Source organism: Amphiprion ocellaris, chromosome 23 (genome assembly GCF_022539595.1).
Source record: "Amphiprion ocellaris isolate individual 3 ecotype Okinawa chromosome 23, ASM2253959v1, whole genome shotgun sequence".
Taxonomy (NCBI): Eukaryota; Metazoa; Chordata; class Actinopteri; family Pomacentridae; genus Amphiprion; species Amphiprion ocellaris.
In genome coordinates, this window is record NC_072788.1 from 1740817 (window position 1) to 1764175 (window position 23359).

Below are 23359 nucleotides of genomic sequence, written 5' to 3' on the forward strand. Positions count from 1 at the left end.
GAACTAGCCACGACTACTTCAGTGTCAGTAAATAGCTAACAATGTAATCTTAGCTAACTCTTTACATGTAATCTCAAGAGTTATTTATTTATGTTAGCTATGATTTTGAGCAAATTGTGACTTTTAGCTATTCATGACTTTTAGCTAACCAGGTGTTACTTTTAGCTGTTAGCTTTAGCTAACTATTACGTTTAGCTATTTGTTACTTGTAGCTAGCTATTACTTTCAGCTAAGTATTTGTTACTTTTAGCTAGCTATTACTCTTAACTAACTAGTTGTTTCTTTTAGCTAGCTATTACTTTTAGTTACCTAGCTATTCCTTTTAGATAAAATTAGCTTTAGATTAGCTAGCGAGTACTTTTAGCCAATTATTTTACTTTCAGCTCGTTAGTTGTAACTTTGAGCCAACTGTTACTTTTAGCTGTTTCTTATAGCTAACTATTGTTGTTAAATGTGTAAATATTGCAATGTACACAGTCATAATATAACAACATTTTAAAGTTCTAATGACTTAAAATGTAAATGTAGGTCTAAACATGTCAGTTAGGCTGCAGAGATCTACAAAAGAATCCTAAAGGAACTGGTTTTAATAAGGATCTTTGAGGAACCATTTTAGAGTTGTCAGAGGTTCCTGAAACATCCCCAGAGTTCCTCGAAGCTCTCCTGATTGTAAGAGACCAGATTCAACAAATAATTCGAGTTTATCACCTCTCTGTGTAGGATTCAAAACATTTAATCTGTGGAGGAAAAGCAGAACCAGAATGAAGTAAATTGATTAGTAACCGTCCACAGAAAAAAGGCTTTAACGTCACCTTTTGTCTCTGCAGTTTTTCAGCTGTTGTTCCCACCGTACAAACTCATTCTCAGAGACGTGGTTCGACCGCATTAGTTTTATTTTCACAGTTGAATTCATCTTGTCTGGATACAAATCAGGGCTTGTGTCTCGTCCACCCCGATCCCAGCAAACATACACGTTTCATATCAACACACATCACATTACACATGTCCACAGCGTGTTCTCCAAACACTCTTCCTCCCACCTCAAGCAGAACTAGTTTTCCTCAAAGCATCTCAAAGAGGAAAGACTCAGATTTTAACATCATCAATCTTTGCTACATTTAGTAGGAACAGCGTTGAGATTAAAAGAAATAATGTTTATTAGCATTGATGTTGTGATCTCACCCCAGGGATTGAGGCTATCAAACCTGAAACCTTAGTTTCCTGTCATATAGGCGTCATAAAGTTGGTGGCAGAACTTTAGGGGTCCTAATCTGGAGTATACTGGGATCAGGGAACTCCTAGTTTCAATCAATTATTGACTGAGAATACTGCAGTCAAGAAAATCATAGGGGTTTAGCTACCAGTTGTCATCATGACAAACACTTAGGTGACCATTAATGACCTCCAATTCGAGCTCATGTGTTCATGTGTAGTACAAACTGGGACTCCGAGTTTGTCCTGAACGCATGAGCTCTAATTGGAAGTCAATAATGGTCACATAACTGTTTGTCATGGTGCACATTGCTAGCTAAACTTTCATCATTTTCTTGACTGCAGTATTCTCTGTCAATAATTGAATGAAACTGTACATGATGTACCTCAATTATCTCAAGAATATTACCAGATTAGGACTCTTTATGACCTGAAACTTAATATTAAATGACTCCAATCAGATCAGGACCAGAAACACGTGATAATTAATTAGTTTTTACATAGTAAAGTTTGTTAGCTACCAGATTCAAGGCTGAGGGCTTCAGTTGAAACACTTAAGCTAATGGATTGTCTCTAAAATTAAGTGCTTGTAATCTTTAGCTGTTCGCTAGTTTTAGCTGACTGAATGTAAACCAACCTCAGAGATTCGTTTCAGGAAAACCAGCCCAGTTTGGGTCAATCCTAGTTTTGTCTACTGCACATAATAAAAAAATCAGTTCCTGTCTACAATGAGGCATGATGGGAAATGATCAAACACACTCTGCATTGGATAAAAACACATTCACACACAGTGATGGCAGCCGCCCAGGTCCAACTGAAGCCGTCATTCGTGTCGACTTCCACTAAACCAGCAGCTCAGTTTACAATGAAAATAAAAATACTGATGCACTGGATTACAGTTATCCGCTGTGCCAAGTAGTATTCTCAGATACTAAGCGGTTCTTGAATGCGACAAGTTTGTTAATCAACACAACGAAATGATACTTTGACCAAACGATATTGTTATTAATTTCACAAAAGTTGTTTTTATTGCCCAATAGAATAAAGAAATGAATCTTGAAGGATTCGGACAAACGGGAGATAAATTTGGGTTAAAACATGCAAAGCCACCATTGTGGACCTTTAACAGAACTAACAGATGTTGTAGCACAAACTGGAGATACTGGTTGGACCTGGGAGGCTGCAGCACTGACGGCATCAACAGAAGGCTCCTCTTGGTTTGGTATAAAGCAAAGAGAAAATAATTAAGACCACTGGGTTCATAGCAGGCATAGAAGGTCCGAGGCTGAGCCACTGCTGGAGGGTTTGGCTGCTGCCGAAGGTCCAGTTGAAGTGGTTTAGCTCGTTAGCAACATGCTAAATGCATCATTATGTGCTAGTAATGCTAATACTGTTGTAATCAGTAGTGGTAATACACATGGGCGGCAGGATGGTGTGTTTTTAATGTTTGTATATTTTAAGCCGACAACCATCTATCGGTGGTTCTGTTGTTGGGGAAGAAAAGCCATTGTGTGCACTAGCTGTAGGTCATTAAGTGTCACAGAACACCAGTCATGGTGCCCTATTCTGTCCAAATGTCCACAGTGATTTCTGTTGACGTGGAACTGTCCACCTCCTCTGGTCACTACAGTATTAGAGAGCCACCTGGTGGTGCAACCAGGTACTACAGCTCATCCACAATACAGGGGATCCTCGGTTTACAACGTCCTCGACCTACAGCATTTCGCCGTTACGTCAGAACTGGGTACGTGGAACTAGTTGGCGAGTGAAGCGGACGAATACGTCAGCGCTATAAGACAGCTTTGTTTACATTCTCCGGTTGTACGCCACCTTGGATTGTGCTACATTCACTAACTTTTTGTCCTTCATTATGGCTACCAGCATAAGTCAGACTCTTCTGATGCTTGGAAGAAAAGGAAAGCCGTCTCCATGGAAGTGAAATCAGATAGAATAAAACGCTGGGAAGAGGAAGAAACACCGACCAACATCGGCATTATTAGATCAACTTGCAAAAACAGTGCAACATATTCTGTTGTCTTCTTGTAAAATGACTCATACATTCATGAAAGTCATTGGTATTCATGACTTTTATGATGAACTGATCGATATCGTGATGCATGGAACGACTGTTTACATTTTCACCAGAGTTCTGACTTACATAGATTCGTAGGAATGGAACTCCAACGTAAGTCGAGGACCTCCTCTATTTGATGTTGGCAGATACTAAACATTAAATAAGTTGGATTGGATTGAGGCCAAAAGAACTTGATCAGACATTCCTAGTTACAATTCTTGAATACAGCTGATTCAGATTTGTTTTTCTGACTTAAAGGGAGAGAATGTGTTCAGTCCTGCAAAACGCTTTGAGAGCTTTTCACCATCTGAGTGGTTCAACATTTTTCTGATTGTATCTTGTAAAGTCGGTTACTTGATGGACAGGAAATGAATCAGCAGCCGTTTTGATCTGTGGTTTTGTTGGTCAGGTTCAGCCAAACCCTGAACCAGCGACTGCAGCCGAAGGTCAAGGCCATGGACGGGTGAGCTCAAGGGTAAGGTCATAACACTGCATCAGTCCAGGTGCCGACTCACACTTCTGTTCAAGTTTTAAACAAAGTAACACATCAAACTCACATGTGAACCTCATCCTTTCCACATTAAGTCCTTACAGCTGCCCAAACACACCGATTCACACTCAGCGTTTCTTCACTTTCACCGACGGACAACCAGAACAAGACAGATGATGCGAATGGAGCATATGATTGGTGGACGTCACAGACACGTGACCTCATAAAGAAAGAGATTTAAGGTAAAAACTCATTACAGTTCATCAACACCCTGCAGAAACCTTGGATCTCACATTTATTAGGTAGCTAACTCTTGAAAATACCTTTCAAAATGTCAGAATGTTTTAATATCAATGTGGAAAATCTTGTATTTTTGGTAAACAAGGTTTGTTTTGGGTGCTGATTCCACATGTCTATGATGAGATTGTTTCTTTTCATTATTTTTTTTCAAAACTGCTACTGCTTCCTACTTCACAACAGACTCACACAGACAGACACCGACACACAGAGTGATATTTACAGTATTTACAGCACATTTTATCCTCTGTACGCTGCTGTAAACCCAGCAGAGGATCCGGACTGGAACTGCTTCAGGAAACAGTTCATGGACGTTTGAGGTTTGAAGCCTCTCGGTTAGTTTGAGAAACAGTGACGAAGCCGACGGAGGGTCGAGACGAATCGACAGATATGGCTCAACGTTTGGAGTTTTAGTCCTAATGTAGAATGTTTTTCTGACAAATTAAAGGTGAGAATCTTTTTTGAAAAATCTGTGCCAACACATCTGAAGTGGTCAAATTGAATAACTGTTTCAAGTTGAATGAATTTGCATTGAAAATGACCAAACTGAGAGAGAAACAACTAATGATATGTTCAGCAAAGCTCACCTTTAAAACTCCAGAACAATGAGCCTTTTGTCTCGATACAGCGAATAAGAAGTTCTGGGAAGAAAAGACGGAGATTCAGGGTTTGAAGAGGAATTAATCAGCAGCGTAAACAGGCACAGAACTGGATCTTCTGCTCAGTCGGTGTTGGGTAGAACAATGAGGAACGTCCTTCGGGCCAGCAGAAGGTGAACTGGAGGTGAAAGGCAGAAGAAGTGGGACGTTTCCCAGAACTAATGGAAGACATCCTGGAGGCCTCGGCAGAGAGGACCGTCCCTGAACCAGAGGGACGTCTGGAGGTGGATCTCTTGGTTTATTCTGTCAAAGTGTTTTCAGAGGTAAAAGGCCGTTTTCAGGAAGCAACGGCCCAGTTCTGTGATTCTGGACGAGTCCAGCAGCACCTTTATCCCAGAGTCCTTCAAGTAACCGGGATGTGATGTCATCAGCGTCTCACCAAATCAAAGTGGAGCTCAGCAGCAGCAGCAGAAATAGGCTCTGTGAACGTTTTCCATAGATTTAGACAGTCCAGAACAGTTTCCAGGAGATGAACTGGAAATCATACTGGAAAACCTGATTTGTTACCAGTAGATCAAACAGTCTGGATCCAGAGATAGGAGGATACGGTTCCCTTTGAAGTTGAAGGAGAGGGAACCCAAACAGTCCAAGTGTAAAACAAAGGGAATGTGTTGTAGACCGGAGTTTAGGGAGCTTGTTTGGTTTGGAAGATAATCTAGATCAGAGGAGCAGGACTGGTTTGGTCTGCAGAAGATAAAATTATTTGTTTTCTAGACAAGACTCTGAAGAACTCATTTGGTTTCCAGGATTTAACAGGTTCTATTCTGGGCCAGACTGCAAGGAACTTGCTTAGATTCCATAGTTGATGAAAGGGAACATATTCTAGATCAGATGTGTTTGGTTTCCAGAAGATAAAATGAAGTGCATTCTGGATCAGATTTAAGGGAATTTGTTAATCCTCCAGCTGATGAAGGAGAGTGTGTTCCAGATCAAACTTCATGGAACCTGTTTGATTTCCAGTCAGTGAATACGGTTGTATTCTAGACATAATTTAAGGGAACCTGGTTTGGTTTTTTTTAATAGATGAAAGTTACCGTGTTCTAGAACAGTGCCAAGGGAACTTGTTTGGTTTCCACTGACTGAAGGGTGACTGGTTCTAGACAAGGTTTGAGGGAACTTGTTTGATTGTTAATAAATACAAGTCAAGATGTTCTAGATCAGATTTGTGGCAACTTGCTTGGTTTTCGGTTAATGGAACAGAAGATAATCTAGATCAGAGGAGCAGGACTGGTATGGTCTGCAGGAGATCAAATGATATGTTTTCTAGACGAGACTCTCAAAAACTTATTTGATTTGCAGGATTTAACAGGTTCTATTTTGGGCCAGACTGTAGGGAACTTGTTTATATTCCACTTGATGAAAGGAAACATATTCTAGATCAGATGTACACGATGTGTTTGTTTTCTAGAAGACAAAAGGATGTGCATTCTGGACCAGATTTAAGGGAACTTGTTTGGTTGCTAATAAACAAAATTCAAGATGTTCTAGATCAGATGTGAGGGAACTTGTTTGGTTTCTAGTGGTTAAAGTGTGACTAGTTCTAGTTTGTTTCTTGTAGGAGAAACAGGAACACGTTCTGAACCAGGGGTGCAGCAACTTTTGTAGGAGATAAAAGAGAACATTTTCTAGATCATAGTTTTCTAGACTACTTTTTCAAGAACATTTCTGTTCGGGGCAGATACTAGATCTTAGGAGATAGAACTAGTTCTATATGTCGAAGATAAAATGTCATGAGGGGCTGTGTTTGGTTTCATATCGATGCGTTCAGGGGTTTGGTGTCAGTCAGACTGAACTGGACATGGTTTAGATCAAAAAGGGGGTAACTGGTTTGGTCTCCAGAAGAATGAAACAGGACTCTTTGATACGTGTTTGGTTTGGTTTCCAGTCGAAGAAACAGACATATTTTCTAGACTAGATGATCAAACAGAGATGTTTCCTCAATTTCAGGAAGGTGAAATGGAACAAGAACAAGGGGGAAGTGACTTGTTTGGTTTCCAGTAGATACGGAAGCACAGTCAAGATCAGACTGGAGGGAACTGGTTTGGTCTGCAGTCGATGAAACAGGTTCTGTCCTAGACTGGTTGGACTAGTTGGCTTCCTCTTTTCCAAAAGGACGTGTTCTGGACAGGAGTCATTATAACAGGTTCTTGACTGGATTAGAGGGAACCCGTCTAGTTTTCAGTCCACACCAGACATTAAGGAAACTCTCTAGGGTAAGGGGGACCAAATGAGAAGGTGATAGATTCTGTTTCTAGCTGATAGAAGGGAGTGAAGGAACTTGTTTGGTTTCCAGTAGAAATCACAGAACATTCAACAGACTGGAGGCGACTTGTTTGGTTTGCAGTAGAAGGAACCAGATTCTTCCTAGACTGGATCATGTTGGACTTGTTGGTTTCCAGAAGACAAAACCTATCTGGTTCATACAACTGAATCTAGATCAGATTAGAAGGAACTCGTCTGGTTTCCAGTCCAGACCAGATGGAGGAAACTTTCTGGATTCCTTGTTGAACAGATGAGAATTGTTGGGTTTCCAGCTGATGGACGGTGATGTTTTAGACCAGAGGTGAAGGAACCTGTTTGGTTTCCAGTACGGGGGATTCCTGCTCTGGTTCCATTGCGTCTCCACTGGGCTGGTCTTCAGTGCAGCTCACAGTGTTTGAGTCCACAGGAGCCTCATCCTGAACAAACACAACAACGAGCTTTAGTATGAAAGTTAGCAAACGTGTAGAAATATCTTTACAGAGTCTTTCTGTTGGTATCGGTGGTTCTTACCGTCACCCAGGGGTGAGACAAAACCTCCTCGGCAGTGAATCGAGCATCTACGTTCACCTGCAGCATCTGACTAATCAGCATCTGCAGAACAGGTCATGTGACTGTTAGCAATGTGTAAAACAATCAACATTTTTTTTCTGATTCCCGTCCTTCTGTGTCCTACTGACAGAAGAAATTTCTGAGTTTTCTCTCTTTCTTTATGGTAGTTCTGTTCCATTCAATTGTAGGACTTTAGATTACAGTGAAAATGAGCCACAGTGAGTATTAATGAGGTACAGTGAGTAGAAATGAACATGGACTTCAAGTTAAATGAGTTCTCTGTACCTTTGCTGGGAGGCTGATTGTGTCCCAGTCTGGAGATGGAAACTCCAGCTTCCCTCTGAGGATCTGATCAAACAGTTCCTCCTGGACATTATTCTCACTGAGGATCAGAAACGGGTATTAACTCACTGAATTTAAGATAGAAAAAAATGCTGAAGGACTGATTGATTACTGGACTGACCTTCTGAATGGAGGAAACCCACACAGCAGGATGTATGTGATCACTCCAGCCGCCCAGATGTCCACCTTCAGACCATAACTACACAAAAACAACACAAAGCAGGTTCATATGAGACAAGAAACCAGGAACATACTGATCTGTGCATCAGAATCCTCTGATTGGGCCGTCAGACTCGGACTCTTCCTCTGATTGGTCTATCAGACTCTAACTCTTCCTCTGATTGGTCCATTAGACTCTAACTCTTCCTCTGATTGGTCTGCAAGTTCTAACTCTTCTTCTGATTGGTTGGTCAGACTCTAACTCTTTCTCAGATTGGTCCATCAGACTCTAACTCTTCCTCTGACTGATTAGTCAGACTCTAACTCTTCCTCTGATTGGTCCGTCAGACTCTAACTCTTCCTCTGATTGGTCCGTCAGACTCTAACTCGTCCTCACATTGGTCCATCAGACTCTAACTTGTCCTCAGATTGGTCCATCAGACTCTAACTCTTCTTCTGATTGGTTGGTCAGACTCTAACTCTTCCTCAGACTGGTTAGTCAGACTCTAACTCTTCCTCTGATTGGTAAATCAGACTCGAACTCGTTCTCTGATTGGTCCGTCAGAAACTAACTCGTCATCTGATTGGTTAGACTCTAACTCTTCCTCTGATTGGTCTGCAAGTTCTAACTCTTCCTCTGATTGGTCGGTCAGAGTTTAACTCCTCCTCTCACCCCGTCTCGGCGATGATCTCCGGGGCGACGTAGGTCGGTGTTCCACATACGGTGTACAGAGGACCTTCAACCACCGTCGCCAAACCGAAGTCCCCCAACTTCAGAGACTTAGTGCCATCTGGATACTCACACACCTGGAGGACAACACAACACCGTAAATAACACAACAAAACAACACTTTAAACCTCTGAACTGTGTCGGTGTTGTGTTACTATGTTGTGTTTCTGTGTTGTGTACCAGCAGGTTCTCTGGTTTGATGTCTCGGTGTACGATGTTCATCCTGTGCAGGTATTTGACGGCTCCAGCCAGGTTGAACACCATGGCACTGGCATCTCTCTCACTGTACTTGGTGGAGGAAGTGATGGCGTCGAATAGGTCGCCGCCCTGCAGGAGGAACAAGGTATCAACACAATCAGAACACCTACAGAACACAATCAGAATTATTACTGCTTGATATGAGATGTCGAAGTAAACAAAACAAAAGTGCCAGTTGTTGGACAAGAAACCACAAAGAAGAGGAGGGTGATGATGATGAGGACAGGAATCGGCACCTTGACCAGCTCCATGACCAGGAACAGCTGACTTGGCGTCTCATCCACCTCGATCAGCTGGATGATACTCGGATGTCGGACTCTCCTGAGGACGGCCACCTCGTTCTCTATCAGGTGTTCCTGTTCCACACAGATTCAACATCATAACATCTTCAGTCTACTTGTCTACATTGAAGTTAACCTCCTCTGTAGTTCTAACAGGAGGAACCAACATGAAACACTTTATCAATCTTTCTATAACTCAGGTGTGTGAGGAGTGAACAGGTGAGTGTTACCTTCCCACAGCAGCGAGCTTTATCGATAATCTTCAGAGCAAACTCCTGACCAGTTGACCTGTAGGTCAGAACAAAGACATCCACCAATCATCACTAAGAACCCAAATACTTCCACCAATCATCATCAAGTCCGTGCTGGTTTTAAATTATATTATTTATTGCTGTTTTCTCCTGTTTCTGGCTTAGCTAGATTTAGTTGTCTGCATTTTCCTTTAGTACAGTATAATTTATCAGCTTTTATTTCTTTTATGATTGTGTTTAGTTTGTTGTCTATTAAAACAGATCAGTTGTGGTGGTTAGAAGATAAGTTTTATTGATTTTTTACCTCTCCACACACTCCTTCACCACAGCGAAGTTTCCGTCTCCGATCACTTTTCCTACTTTGTATTTGTCGTTGATGATGGAGGAAGAAACCGATCGGTTTCCGTTCACTGTGAGCAGAAGATCAGACGTTAGATCGATTTATTTACATTTAGTCCAATGGCGCTGAGAGTTTCAGGTTTCACAGTAATTCACTCTGACATTCAGCCTGAAGATCTCAGAGCTGCAGTCAAACACAACAAGTTAAATTAAATCTAAAATATTCTGTTTCCAAACAGTCCAACCTTCTACAGCTTCGTCCGGCTGCTCAGCTTCTCCGTTAACGTCAGTGGAAGAAGTTCGACGAGGAGAAATCTGTAGAGAATCACATTTAATCAGAGTTAGACTGAAGAGACACAGATTTAAACATGCACTGTAAAAAAATACATGTTTTTAATGTTTTAACCATTTTTAACAGGTTTTAGCTTTGATTTTTAACATATTTTTTGCAAAAAAATACAGTTATTTCTTTAATATTCTGTAATAATATTCTTTGATATTCTGACCTTGAGGCTTCTTCGTGACCCGGGGCTGCTGGGAGTCGGACTGGACCTGGACGATTTCCCCCCTGACTGGGATCCTGACGCCTCATTGGCTGCACAGGAGAGAGGAGCGTTCTGATTGGTCAAACACTTTCTCTAACCAGAACCTAATCTGAACATTTTCACTTATTTTCACTCTCAGTAGAATTTACACTTTCTGAGAACGTCTCTATCTTTTGAGTTCGTCACAGAACTTTCCTGAGAATTAGCATTTTTTATGACTGTTCTTCAATAATAATTATCAAAGTTCTGATTGTAGGTAATTAACCTCCACAGGAGTCTTAGTCATGGTGCCCGTTGCTGCTAAACTCTCACAATTTAACATCGTCATTTTGGACAATTTCAAGTAATGTTTGACATTTTTTGGTTATTTTGGACAAATATTAAGTTATTTTGGCGAATTTTTAAGTAATCTGGGGTATTATGTCATTTTGAACATTATTTGATTTAATCTGGATACATTTTAAGCACCATTTGCTACCTTTGGCCTTTTTAAACAAAGTTTAAGTCACTTTGAACATTTTCTTGAGTCACTTTGGAAAATCTTTAAATAATGTTGGACATTTTTTGGTCATTTTCTACCAATTTTAAGTAATTCTGGACAACCTTTAAGTTATTTTTGTCATCATGGATGAATTTGAAGAAATATTGGACATATATATTTCACATTTTGGGTAAGTCTCAAGTCATTTATGTTATTTTGCACATTTTAAAAGTCATTTTGGAATAATCTAAATAACTTTAGACAGTATTTTGTCATTTGGGACAAATTTTAAGCAACTTGTTGCATTTTTTTGTGATTTTGGACATTATTGGAGTAATTTTGGACCAATTTTAAGTAATGTTGGAGATTTTTTGTTATTTTTAATAAGTTTAAAATGGAACAACCAGGTAATCTACAACACATCATGTAGAGAATCCAGGCCTGTGGAGCCACAGTTCATGGGTTTTATCAGGAAAATGGTGTCAGATTAGGACTCTATCTGCAGATACTAAATATTTAATGAGTCAGACCAGTTTGGATCAGAAACTTCTTTATTTAATGGGAGCTGATCTGAACTTGGAGGTGTCCACCAGGCTGAACGTCTCACCTGGACCCGGTGACTTGGTCCTGGTCGGGCCTCTGGGAGGAGTTCTGGAGGATGACAGTCCGGCACCGCTCGGAGTTTTGGGAGTTTTCTGAGGAGCCGCCGATCGGGTCGACTTCGCTCTGCACTCTGCATGGAAACAACAGGTTTATTTCACTTTTATTCTCACCAGGAATTCATATTTAATTCAGATTTTAAAGTAGAAACTGCAGAGAGGTGAGAAAAACACAAAAATAACAGAATTAAAAACTCATCTTTGGGTCATTTAATATAAAATCTGATGAATCTGAAACTCAAATTTCACTTCTTATTGACTTTTTCATCATTTCTGAGCCTCATAACTTGATAAGTTGTTGTCTTTTGAGTTTAATCTCCTCCTGTGTGTTTTTTCTCCTCTGATTGTCTCATTAGTTCCACCTGAGTCTGGTTTTCTGGATCATCAGTCGCTTGTTCTCGTCTGTGCTGGACTCATAAGTTTTATTAAAGTTTGTTTAATTGTTTCTACAACCTGAGAGTCTGCCTGACGTTTTGGATAATTTTTGTGTCACTTTAGAGAAGTTTTTGTCTTTTTAGACAAGAATTGGGTCATTCTGGACAAATTTGGTTGAAGGAAAACTCAAATAATTTCCAATATGTACATTTTCTTAAAGATTCCTCTTCACTTGAGTCATTTTAAAGAATTTTTTGATAATTTTAGACTTTTTTTGTCATTTTAGAGATGCTTTTTGTCATTTTAGACAAGACCTGAATGATTTTGGACAAAATTTTGAAAATTTTTTGTCATGTTAGACAAATTTTGAGTAATTTTGGACTAAAGTTTAGTCATCTTGGACAGGTTTTGGGTCATTTTGGACAAATCTTGAGTCACTCTGGAGAAGTTCTAGTCTTTGTAGACAGTGCATTGTGGGTAAACTTTCCAGGCTCATATCAGCATGTGTGATAGGTGGTTGGTCAGAACAAGTTCTAGACAATGAAAGGAGCATTTTTACACACAGAAGATACCAGGATCATCTCATAGACATGATTCACTCTAGTGTAGGTTTGGTTGCTAAAATAAAATGGAAAAGTTGTTGAACAAAAAACAGATGTAGTCTTTAGACTGTGACACCTGGAGTGGATGTAAAACTGATCTGGTGTCAGTTTTTATCAGAACTCAAATGTCCTTTGAAGCCCTGAAAATGTCATGTGTCTATCTGCTGGACTGATGAAGTTTTTAATGGACTTTTTCCATCATTTCTGAACCTCATCACTTCATCTGGGCCCACCTCTACACACTTTAAGGGCCTTTAACTCTGAAAATAATCACAGTCTGAAGGTAAAACTTTGCTCCATTAAATCTAACACACATATTTAAAGCTGTATTGTGTGTTTATTTGTGTTGTGTTTGTGTTACCGGTGACAAAGGCCTGAGTTTTGCTGCTGTGCGTCAGAACAAAGTCATCCTGAGCATATCTGAACTTCTCTGGACCACAGGCCATGAAGACGTCGTCGTCCCCGAAGAAGTCCTGCAGACAGGTCAGCTGCACACGCGCACACACACACACACACACACACACACACACACACACACACACACACACACACACACACACACACACACACACACGCATACCGTAAACACACCCATGATGAGTTCAAGGACCGTAAGAAAGTTTAGAGTGAAACTTGACACTTTTTAAAGGTTTTGAAACCAGTAATCGTACTCAGAAGTAATCAGATTACTGTGAGGGGTCAAACTGAAGGTAAACAGAGAGAAACGTGAATTTTAATCCTGTACAGTTGCCGCGGCGACCAAACCGCCGTCCAACGGATCCGGAACTGGACTGAAGTGTGTGTGTGTGTGTGTGTGTGTGTGTGTGTGTGTGTGTGTGTGTGTGTGTGTGTGTGTGTGTGTGTGTGTGTGTGTGTGTGTGTAGTGAGAGGAGGGGGGTTTTTATTGGATAGCTGGTTGCCACGGTAACCATGCTGCAGTGTCACAGAGTTAGACGGAGGTTTCTGTCCTGCTGCACAAACTGAAAGGACCAAACAAGACACACTACTACACACACACACACACACACACACTCTGTTACCCACACACACTCTCTGTCCTTGTTGCGTTCAGTGTGAAGAGTGGGATCCAGATTAACTCAGAGGGAAACCTTCATTAAAACCTAATTTAAATCCACTGTTTAGTCCACAAGTTGATTTATAAACTGTCAGAGACACATCGTTAATTGTTAATTAATTAATAATTAATTAATTGATGAGGCTCTGCAGGTCGCTGGTGATTCTCACAGACATGAACTCAGAGTTCAGGGTTTAAATCAGGGCTGTTAAACTCATTTTAGTTCCACATTCAGCCCAGTTTGATCTCCAGAAAAATCACAGCATGAAAACCTGTAAACAACCATAACTCCTCATGGTTCCTTTGTTTTAGTGCAGAAATGTTCTCATTTAAGGAATTATATTTTTACTAAACATCAGGAACAACCTGAAATTTAAGAAGAAAATAAATTCAATTTCATCAGCATTCAGCCTCAGTTTATCATTTCCACATTACAACTTCCAGATCACAGAGTGTCGACAAAGGAACACATTTAGTCACCTGGAACTGAACCAGAGAGGATTTACTGGAGAATCAAAACAACAAAAAAAGACAAAAAAAGACAAAAAACAAGACGAAATATGACAAAAATGAGACACAAAGTGACAAAAAATGAGACAGACGACACAAAATGAAACAGAGACAAAAAATTTGACAAAAAAGTTACAAAGCAACAGAAAAATTAGACAAACGACAAAAACAATTTAAAAAAATGACAAAAGCGAGAAAGAAAATGATAAAAAAAATAGACAAATTACACAAAACAATGACCAAAGCAAAACACAGAATGACAAAAATAAGAGAAAAAACACAAGCGAGACAAGAAGGAAACACAAAATGACAAAAAACATGAGACAAAGCAAAAATTGGACAAAAAAAAGGCATATATAGACAAAGAATAAAATAAAGACAAAATATTACAAAAATGAGACATAAAACAATTTTTAAAATCATTTTGGACAAATTTGGAGTCACTTGTTGAGACGTTTTTGTCATGTCAGACACATTTTGACTAATTTTGCACCAAAGTTTAGTCAGCTTGGACATGTTTTGGGTCACTTGGGACAAATTTTGAGTCACTTTGGAGAAGTTTGTCTTTAAAAAGTGCATTCTTGGTAAACTTTCATATCAGGATGTGTGATCGGTGGTTGGTCAGAACAAGTTCTTGGTAAAAAGACGTTCATGTGGACAGATTTTCTATTAATATTATTTTTAAACAGAGGAAGTGCAGAAAGGAAAATGTTACTTTTAGTGTGAACTAAACATGAAGTAGAATCTAGAATCTAAAACTGTTTCTGTTCTCTGAAGCTGCTGCAGGAACATCAGAACAAACAGAGGCGGTGTGTGTGTCTGTGAGTGAACTCAGTGTGTGTGTGTGTATGTGTGTGTGTGTGTGTGTTTGTGAAATAATATGTGCCGGTGTGTCTGTTAGTGAACTCAGTGTGTGTGTGTGAGTGTGTAATAATGCGTGTGTGTGTGTGTGTATGCATAACAAAGTGCGTGTATTAATCTGTTCTCTGCTGCATCGGCTTTACTTCTGCGCTGTTATCAACACACTTCAAACAGTGTGTGTGTGTGTGTGTGTGTGTGTGTTATAAATAGCTGAACATGTGATAAATTTAAATCCTTAAACCCAGTTGGAGCTGATAAAGACTTCCAGGATGTTTTCAGCGAATTAACTGCAGCTCACGGTTCAAACACGTTAAACTCTCCAACTGGAAAAAATGAGGATTCTGGAACGTAACTCCCGCAATAGACGAGGGACCACTGTATTTTAGAAAGTAAGGCGGGGAAATTAGTTTAACCCTCCTGTTGTTTTCATTTACAAGGGCCAAAAAATATTGTTTCCTTGTCTGAAAAAAATCCAAAAAATCAGCAAAAAAATTCCACAAATTTCTGAAAATTTGCCAAATCTTCAGGAAGAAAATTCCAATAATTCCTTAAAAGTTTCCCTTAAAAGTTTTATTAAAAAAAAAAAAAAAAAAAAAAAATCTCCCAAATTTGGCAAAAATATTCTTGCAAATATTTTCAAAAAATGAGTAAAACTCTTCCCAAAAAAATTCTAAATATCTAAAGTGATTCCATATATATCAGTAAAACTTCTAATATTTTCTTTAAGAACATTCACATAAAAATCAACCAAAATCCAGCAAAATTCGCTGGATTTTGGTTGATTTTATTGTGAATGTTCTTAAGAAACTTTTTTTCTACTAAAAAATGTTCAAATATTTCCCAAAAATGTTGAAAATGTGGACATCAGAAGTTTCACTGTGAAAATATGTATTTTTTTCACATTTTCAAACTTTAAAACAGGTCAGTTTGACCTGCAGGACGACATGAGGGTTAATGTGAAAAACAGATGTCCTGTCTGAGGCTATGAAGTTTTAATAATCTTCTTATCTGCCTGAATAAACACTAAACAGCCCCAAGAACTTGACGTGTTGTAGAACCAGAACTCTGCTGTTAGAGTGTTTTTCCAGCATCACAGTCCAGTTTCAGGTAAGAACTCACCTGCTTTCCGTCCAGCGTGTAGAGCCTCTTCACGGCTCCAGAGTCCAGCTTTATGGCCTCGGTGATGTCGGCCAGAACCTGCTCGAAGGAATGAGCCGTCTTCTTGTTGAGGAGGATCCGGACGGCCTTCCGAGGCTTCACCCCGCTGCGGATCACCGTCACCAGCTTGGGTTTGATGAAGTCTTTGCTCTCCCGACCCTCCCGGCCCTCGGGTCTCTCTTTAGAGGCGGAGCTGCTGGTCGACACGCCCGCCGACGCCGTGGAGGTCCGGGTGGATCCGGCGGCGCCGGTACCACTGGCGGCGCCGGGCTTCCAGCTGGGAACGCTGATCTTGGTGTAGTCGACCTTCCGGTAGGGTTCATTGGAGGCGCAGACGTAGCACTCACCTGAAGGTTCACCAGAGGACAAATGTCAGGATTTAAGGACTAAACTGAATGAAGGAAGGGATTAAAGATATTTAGTTTCCCAACAAACAGTTTCTCTCAACATGAAACCATTTATGAGCCAAAAACTGTAAAACACAGCCGTCCCTGAACTCATCATCAACCAAGGCTGATGCTTAAATCATTATTTTCCATCCAAATCCTTTCATTCTTTTTAAAATTCACAAAAACACTCAAAATGACCATAAAAAGATGCAAAATCATCACAAAGAGACACAAAACCACCAAAGCTGGTGCAAAATCTGCACAAAAAAATGCAAAATCAGGACCAAAAAGATGCAAAATTAGCATTAAAAACACTCAAAATTACCATTAAAAAAAATGCAAAATCAACAAAGAAAGTTCAGAATCAGGACAAAAGGTGCAAAGATACCACAAAAAACACTGAATAACCCCAGAAAGACACAAAATGATCATTTATGAGCTAGAAACTGCAAAACACAGAGCCGTCCCTGAACTCATCATCACCCAAACCTGATCCATAAATCATTATTTTCCATCCAGATCCTTTCATTCTACTTCAAATTCTCTGATTAGAAGCTCATTGTTCAGTTAAAGTCTCTCCAGCAGATTTCAGCCAATCACAGCAGCCTGCAGCCATCATCCTGTTCTACCTTATATGGTTAAAAATGGCTGACTTCCACCTTCCCTCACGATCCCTCCTCCAAACACACCTTTCTGTTTGTGTTAAATTACACCGATGCCATCAGAAGCTCTTTCCTCTGTTCCATCGTGTTCTCGTCCTCCTCTTCCTGTGCAGGTTCACCTCGTCTAAACACCTTTACTTTCACTTTCATTTTAACCTTCAAACCAGCCGGACGCATCGCTCTGGGTTTTATTCAAATACATCCATGAAATAATAATGACACGACAATATCTGCTGTAAAATCAACACACAAAAAAAAAAACACAAAATCACAACAGAAAGATGTAAAATCAGCACAAATAGATTTTTAACCACCAAAATAAGGTGCAGAATCAGCACAAAAAGATGCTAAATCACCCGTTAATACTGCTCTATTTCAGAAATCATGTGAACATGTGCAGCTGCTCCCAGTCTGTTCTCATCAAAGACACTAAAAAAAGACACTAAACCAGCCGGACACGCTGCTGTGGGTTTTTATCTATATACTAAATATGAAAACGCTGTATGCAAAACTGCCACAAAAAGATGCAAAACCACCAGTTAATATTGTTCTATTTTCATGAATATCATGTGAATATGTGCAGCTGATCTGCTCAGTCTGTTATCACTTCAGTAAATAGGACAAAAAGTGCAAAGACACCCCCAAAAAAAACCCAAATCCCCACAAAAACACTTAAAATTACCATAGAATGATGCAAAACCACCAAAACTGGATCAGAATCAATGAAAAGGGTTGCAAAATCACCACAAAAAGATACAAAATTAGCATAAAGACACTCAAAATTACCATTAAAAGATGTAAAACCACCAAAGAAAGTTCAGAATCACCACAAAAAAAATGCAAAAATCACCACAAAAGGTTCAAAACCGCCAGTTAATATTGTTCTATTTACATAAATCATGTGAATATGTGCAGCTGATCTGCTCATTCTGTTGTCACTTCAGTAAATACTGCAAAAGGGGCAAAGATACCACAAAAATACTCAAAATTACCATTAAAAATTACAAAACCACCACAGACGTGGAGTCATGACACATCACCATAAAAAGATGCAAAATCAACACAAAGACAACACTCCAACAAAGAGATGCAGTATTTACACGAAAACACTCAAAATTACCATTAAAAGTGGCAACATCACCACGAGACAGAAAACCACCAAAAATGGCGATGAATCAACAAAAAAGAAGCAAAATCACCAGAAAAAGATGCAAAGTTAACATAAAAACACTCAAAATTCCCATTAAAAAAATGCCAAACCACCAGAGGAAGTTCAGAATCACCACAAAAAGGTGTAAAATCACCAGCTAATATTGCTCTATTTCAGAAATCATGTGAATATGTGCAGCTGATCTGCTCCCAGTCTGTTACCACTTCACTAAATATTACAAAAGGTGCAAAGATACCACAAAAAGACACAAAATCCCCACAAAAGCATGCAAATAATCACAAAAACACTTAAAATTATCATTAAAAGATGCTAAACCCCCAGCTGATTGTAGTATTTTCATAGCTCCTCTGTTTATGCTGCTGCTGTCAGTCTGCTCTCATCTCTTCAGTATTAAATAACTGATTTCCAGAGGTTTAATCTGCTGCAGCTGTTTCTGGAGTCACTCAGAGGAACATTTAGTTCACCCGCTGATCAGATTCTGCTGCGATCAATCGATCGGTTGAGCTGATTGATGAGTTTCCTCCTCAGACTCTAATCTGTCGGCAGCGTCATTCGACTTTAAGTGTCTCGGAGTGGAGCGTCCGTCCGTTAGAGCGTCTCTGACAGCTTCCTGCTCATTAACGGACTTTAGAGCAGATCAATACTGATGATGAGTGGTTCTAACTGAGGACAGGATCAGCTGATGTCAGACAAACCAACCAGGATAATCAGAATATTTCTATTATTTATCAGATTTATAGATATAAACCTTCTTTAATAGTCTGTAGCTGCTGGATGGTTTGGTTGATCATCAATCAGTGACTCTGTATTGATTATTTACCAGTTATTGTGTTGCTGATGGACACAGGAATAAATAATGCAGGATGATTGTAAAACGAAGGACAGACTGATGGATGGACGGATGGACAGCGTCTATTATTCATTTATTCCTGCGTCCATTTCTAGAGACGTTCTAATGTTTTCTAAAGAGGACTAGAGGATGGAAATAGATCTCCACTGACTGATTTAATGAAGAAAAATGGTCGGGAAGCTGGTCGGCTGGTCTCCATAAAGATCCAAGATTCTGTGTAGCTTCACTTAATGTCACGCTATTCTAATCTGTGGGCCCTCAAGTAATTAGATTACTTCTAACAGTGTTGTCTCTGTTTGGATGGTTCTTCTTCCAGCTTCTGCAGACCAGGAGTCGTCTTTTCAACCATTATTTTGGTTTAGACGCAGACATTCATGGTTCCATCTAGAAATGTCATCAACACCTTTTACACTTATCATACTTCCACCTCCGTGCTTCACTGTCAGGACTATGCATCCACTGTGGTCGTCCTGGTCAGGTTCAAACATGTCCGAAATGACTCAAAATTTGCCCAGATTGATTTCAAAACTGTCAGAATGACTCAAAAATGTCCACAACGACTAAAAATGCGTCCATTATTTGAAACTTCTACAAAATGACCCAGAATTGTTCCCAAATAACTTGAAACATGTCCTAAATTACTCAAAATTTGTCAGAAATGATTTGAAGCTTGTCCTTAGTTGAACGATCAAATCTGTTGAAGCAGTTCATGGAGTTTAAGGCGCCTAGCTTAGCTTAGCTTAGCTTAGCTTAGCTTAGCATGAGGACTGGATTCAGATCATCATACACAGTCAGATCTACTTCCTGTGTCTGCACTGGAGAATGGTCTGACTGCACCTCATTCTGCTATAGGGGGATGCAACCGTTATGGGCGGAGCTAAGCCCAGGATGTAGTGATCGTGCCCCTGGAACTTGGAAAACTGTCATTAAAATGGATAATTCAACAAAAGTACCGGCACCAAGTACAGGAAACAGCTGTGGTACTAGTTGTGTGACTAAAAGCAGTTAGCGTAGCAGTTAGCATAGCAGCTAGCAGTGGGGCTTACCTTCCACCAGCTCGTCCATGCTGCTGATCTTCCGGCTGCCGTCGATGGTGTAGATGGTCCGGACACCTTGAGGCAGGTGCAGGTTGTCGGCCAGCGATCGGGTCAGCTCCATCAGCAGGGCGTCGTAGGAACGGAACCGGTCGCTGGACACGGCGTAAACCAGGCCTTTAAAGTACCGGTCCCCGTTGCGGTAGAAGCGGACCTTCTTGGCCCGTTTCTCCGAGGTGAGGGCCTGCAGAGTTCGGGTCCGGTAGTAGCTGCAGTTGGCGCTGTGGGCCGGACTGGGAACCAGGCTGCTGCCCCTGGAGCTGGGACCAGAACCCCCACCGATGCTACCGGTGGAGTCATCCCTCTTGGTCCTGGTGGAGCGGCCTCGCCGGACCTTGTCACGTTCGTCGAAATGCTCCAATTCGAGGCTCTTACTCAGAGACATGGTGGTTGTTGGAGTTCAGACTTTTACAGAAGATTCATCCCGGTAACGAGGTCCAGACGGGTTCTGGTCTGTTCAATCCTTAAAATGAAGACTTCCCTTGGACCCAATGGGAGGTTGTTGGACCAGAACCAGATTATTTTACAGTCTGATTAAAGTACAGGGCAGTAGACTGTTAAAATGGAAGCTTCCATAGAAGTCCCCAACAGAACCAGGACAGGTGAAGTCCAGATCAGAGCAGCTCGTTGTAAATCTACAAAGAGAACCGAGATCCGGCTGATGTTCTGGTCCAGGTCTCAGCTGAGCCTCCTGGATTACGGTGGTGTCCCTGCAGTAACCTTCAGCTCCCTGACTGGACCTGAAACAGGATCAGAATCATTAATCCTCCTGGTTCCGTCCTCCTCAGCATCCCTCCATCACATGCTGCAGGATTTCTGTGGATCAGCAGCAGCTTTACATGTGATTAAAGAACGACGGAACCGGATGTAAAACCAGAACCGCACATCTTACTGACCGGTATTCTGCTGCAGAGATCAGCTGCTCGGTACAAACCTGCCACTAATCGTCCATCTCTCCGCCCAGACAGGCTCCGCCGCTCAGGGAGGCTCCTACCGGGAATGCCGCCGAACCGGTCTGTCGCTGCGGAGCCTCTTCTCTGGTGTGTGTCCGAGGATCCGGAGGCTCCAGGCGGGCCGAGCCGAGCCGGGCCTGGCCGCTCCGTTAACCGGGATAGAGGGAGGCGGCGGCAGCTACACCGGCGGAGGACCGGGATGCACCGAGAGAAGCAGCATGGCCGCTGCTGCAGAGAGCACCGGAGGAACGTCTCCTCCCGCCGTGCGTGCTGCGTCCCTCCGCCTCCTCGCTGCTTTGTCTGAACCGGCTCAGCTGCAGATCTATTGTCTGTCAGCTTCTGACGGACTGATCCTCCAGCTGCAGTTAGATATACAATCACATAAGTCATTATTACACTAATATTAAATAATAATTAGTCACTAATAAAAAACACTCATGCATTAAGGTTTTTGAATAGATTAAGAAACTGAAATCTTTCCACTGGGATCATCAGAAACCCACTTTTAGTTTTAAAAATATGAAATGGGCCAATTAGTGAAATAAAAATACATATGAAGAGTGTATTAATAATGTCACCTTTTGCTAAAAGGATGAGTCTTAGTGTTACATATTTGGTTCTTTGTTGGGTTCTTTGGGTTCCATCCTCAAGCTTCTGGTTCATCTTTGACTCCTCTGAACAGAACAGATGCAGTTTGTTGATGGGTTTAAGTCTGAACTTTGGGTAGACCGATATATAAACCTTCATTTTATCTTGATGGAACCATTTCTTTACCACTTTTAACGTTGGTTTTGGGTCCTTGTCTTGCTGAAATACCCAACTGTGTCCAAGTTAAACCTTTTTCCTGATGATTTTAGTTTTTTTCTTCATTATTCCATTTACTTGATGTAAAACTTCAGTTCCACAGAGCATGATACTACCTCCACCATGCTTGATGGTAGGATTAGTGTTCTTAGAGTTAAAGGCCCAGCTATGACTGCAACAGCTGAATATTAATAATAATAATTAAATATGAATATATCTTACGAAAGCTTACAAAGTGCAGTGATTCGGAAGCGCTAAATAAATGATAATAAATGTGTAAAATAGTCTAAGTAATAAATAATTCTACTGCATGTGAGACTTGATGAATATTTGATGAATTGATGCTGAATGTGGCTGCAGATATCAACCTTATCTACATTTTAATGTACATTTTACTTTTAAAATGACAGAAAACAGACATTTTTATGTCTTTGGGGTCGTTTTACTTCATTTTCGTTGCATCTCAGTGGTTGTTTTGGGTCAGAAATTTGGGCTTTTTGCTTCTCTTTGAGCTAATTTTTTGTACTATTGTATTTATTTTGTGTCTTTGTTCTTTCATTATATTACATTAATACAGATTTATGATCAAACAGCAGCTGCAGTAATGAAACCAAATAAAACTAAACATTTTTAAGTGGCTGCAGGTGGATCTGAACTCACAAACAAGCTCCTGATAGAACCACAACAAAGAGAGAAATCTTGATTAAGTTTGTATAATATTAAGAAACACTTGGTTTATGTCATGTATTTGTTTTCTACATGCAGAAATTTTACTCTTATGTTGTTTTATGTGGAGTTTTTGATCATTTAAAGGTGAAACTGATTCATAAAATACATTTAAAATCAACAGGAGCTGAACTAAAGTGCGGTACAGTTAAAATGTGAGATCATAAAATGTTTATCGAGGTAATAAAAGCTGATGAGTGAAGTGAGAACCTCATTAAACACAATCTGCTGTCACATCTCGTCTGTCCTCTGATGTGTCTCTTTGTGTCAGAGGATGAAGACGGAGGTGACAGCTGGACACCAGGAGGACGAAGCGTCGCCTCCACAGCCAGAAAACCAGTGAAGCGGACGCACAACAAGGTGCTGCACACACACACACACACACACATAAAGCAAATAAAGTAAAATGACAACAATGGCCCACAAAAATGATGGGAAAGACATAAAAACTGACTACAAGGGACAAAATGAACACAAATGGGTGCAAAATCAGTGCAAACGGAGACAAAGAAACAGAAAATATATTTTAAAAATTACAAAT

At 40.4% G+C, this 23359-nt stretch overlaps 1 protein-coding gene across 1 annotated transcript; it reads right to left on the reverse strand.

The window, feature by feature from the left end:
* Nucleotides 1-875: 875 nt before the first annotated feature.
* LOC111583526 (serine/threonine-protein kinase DCLK2-like) lies at nucleotides 876-21592 on the reverse strand. Its single transcript, XM_023292665.3, has 16 exons — nucleotides 21270-21592; nucleotides 20288-21075; nucleotides 16131-16516; nucleotides 12927-13053; nucleotides 11537-11662; nucleotides 10410-10498; nucleotides 10149-10218; nucleotides 9869-9974; nucleotides 9544-9601; nucleotides 9269-9388; nucleotides 8955-9101; nucleotides 8718-8851; nucleotides 8007-8084; nucleotides 7829-7925; nucleotides 7505-7585; nucleotides 876-7410 (listed from the first exon to the last, which is right to left on the reverse strand). Exons 2-16 carry the CDS (start codon nucleotides 20718-20720, stop codon nucleotides 7285-7287), a joined length of 2178 nt encoding a protein of 725 aa, XP_023148433.1. The 5' UTR covers nucleotides 20721-21075; nucleotides 21270-21592; the 3' UTR covers nucleotides 876-7284.
* Between the last annotated feature and the right edge of the window lie 1767 nt (nucleotides 21593-23359).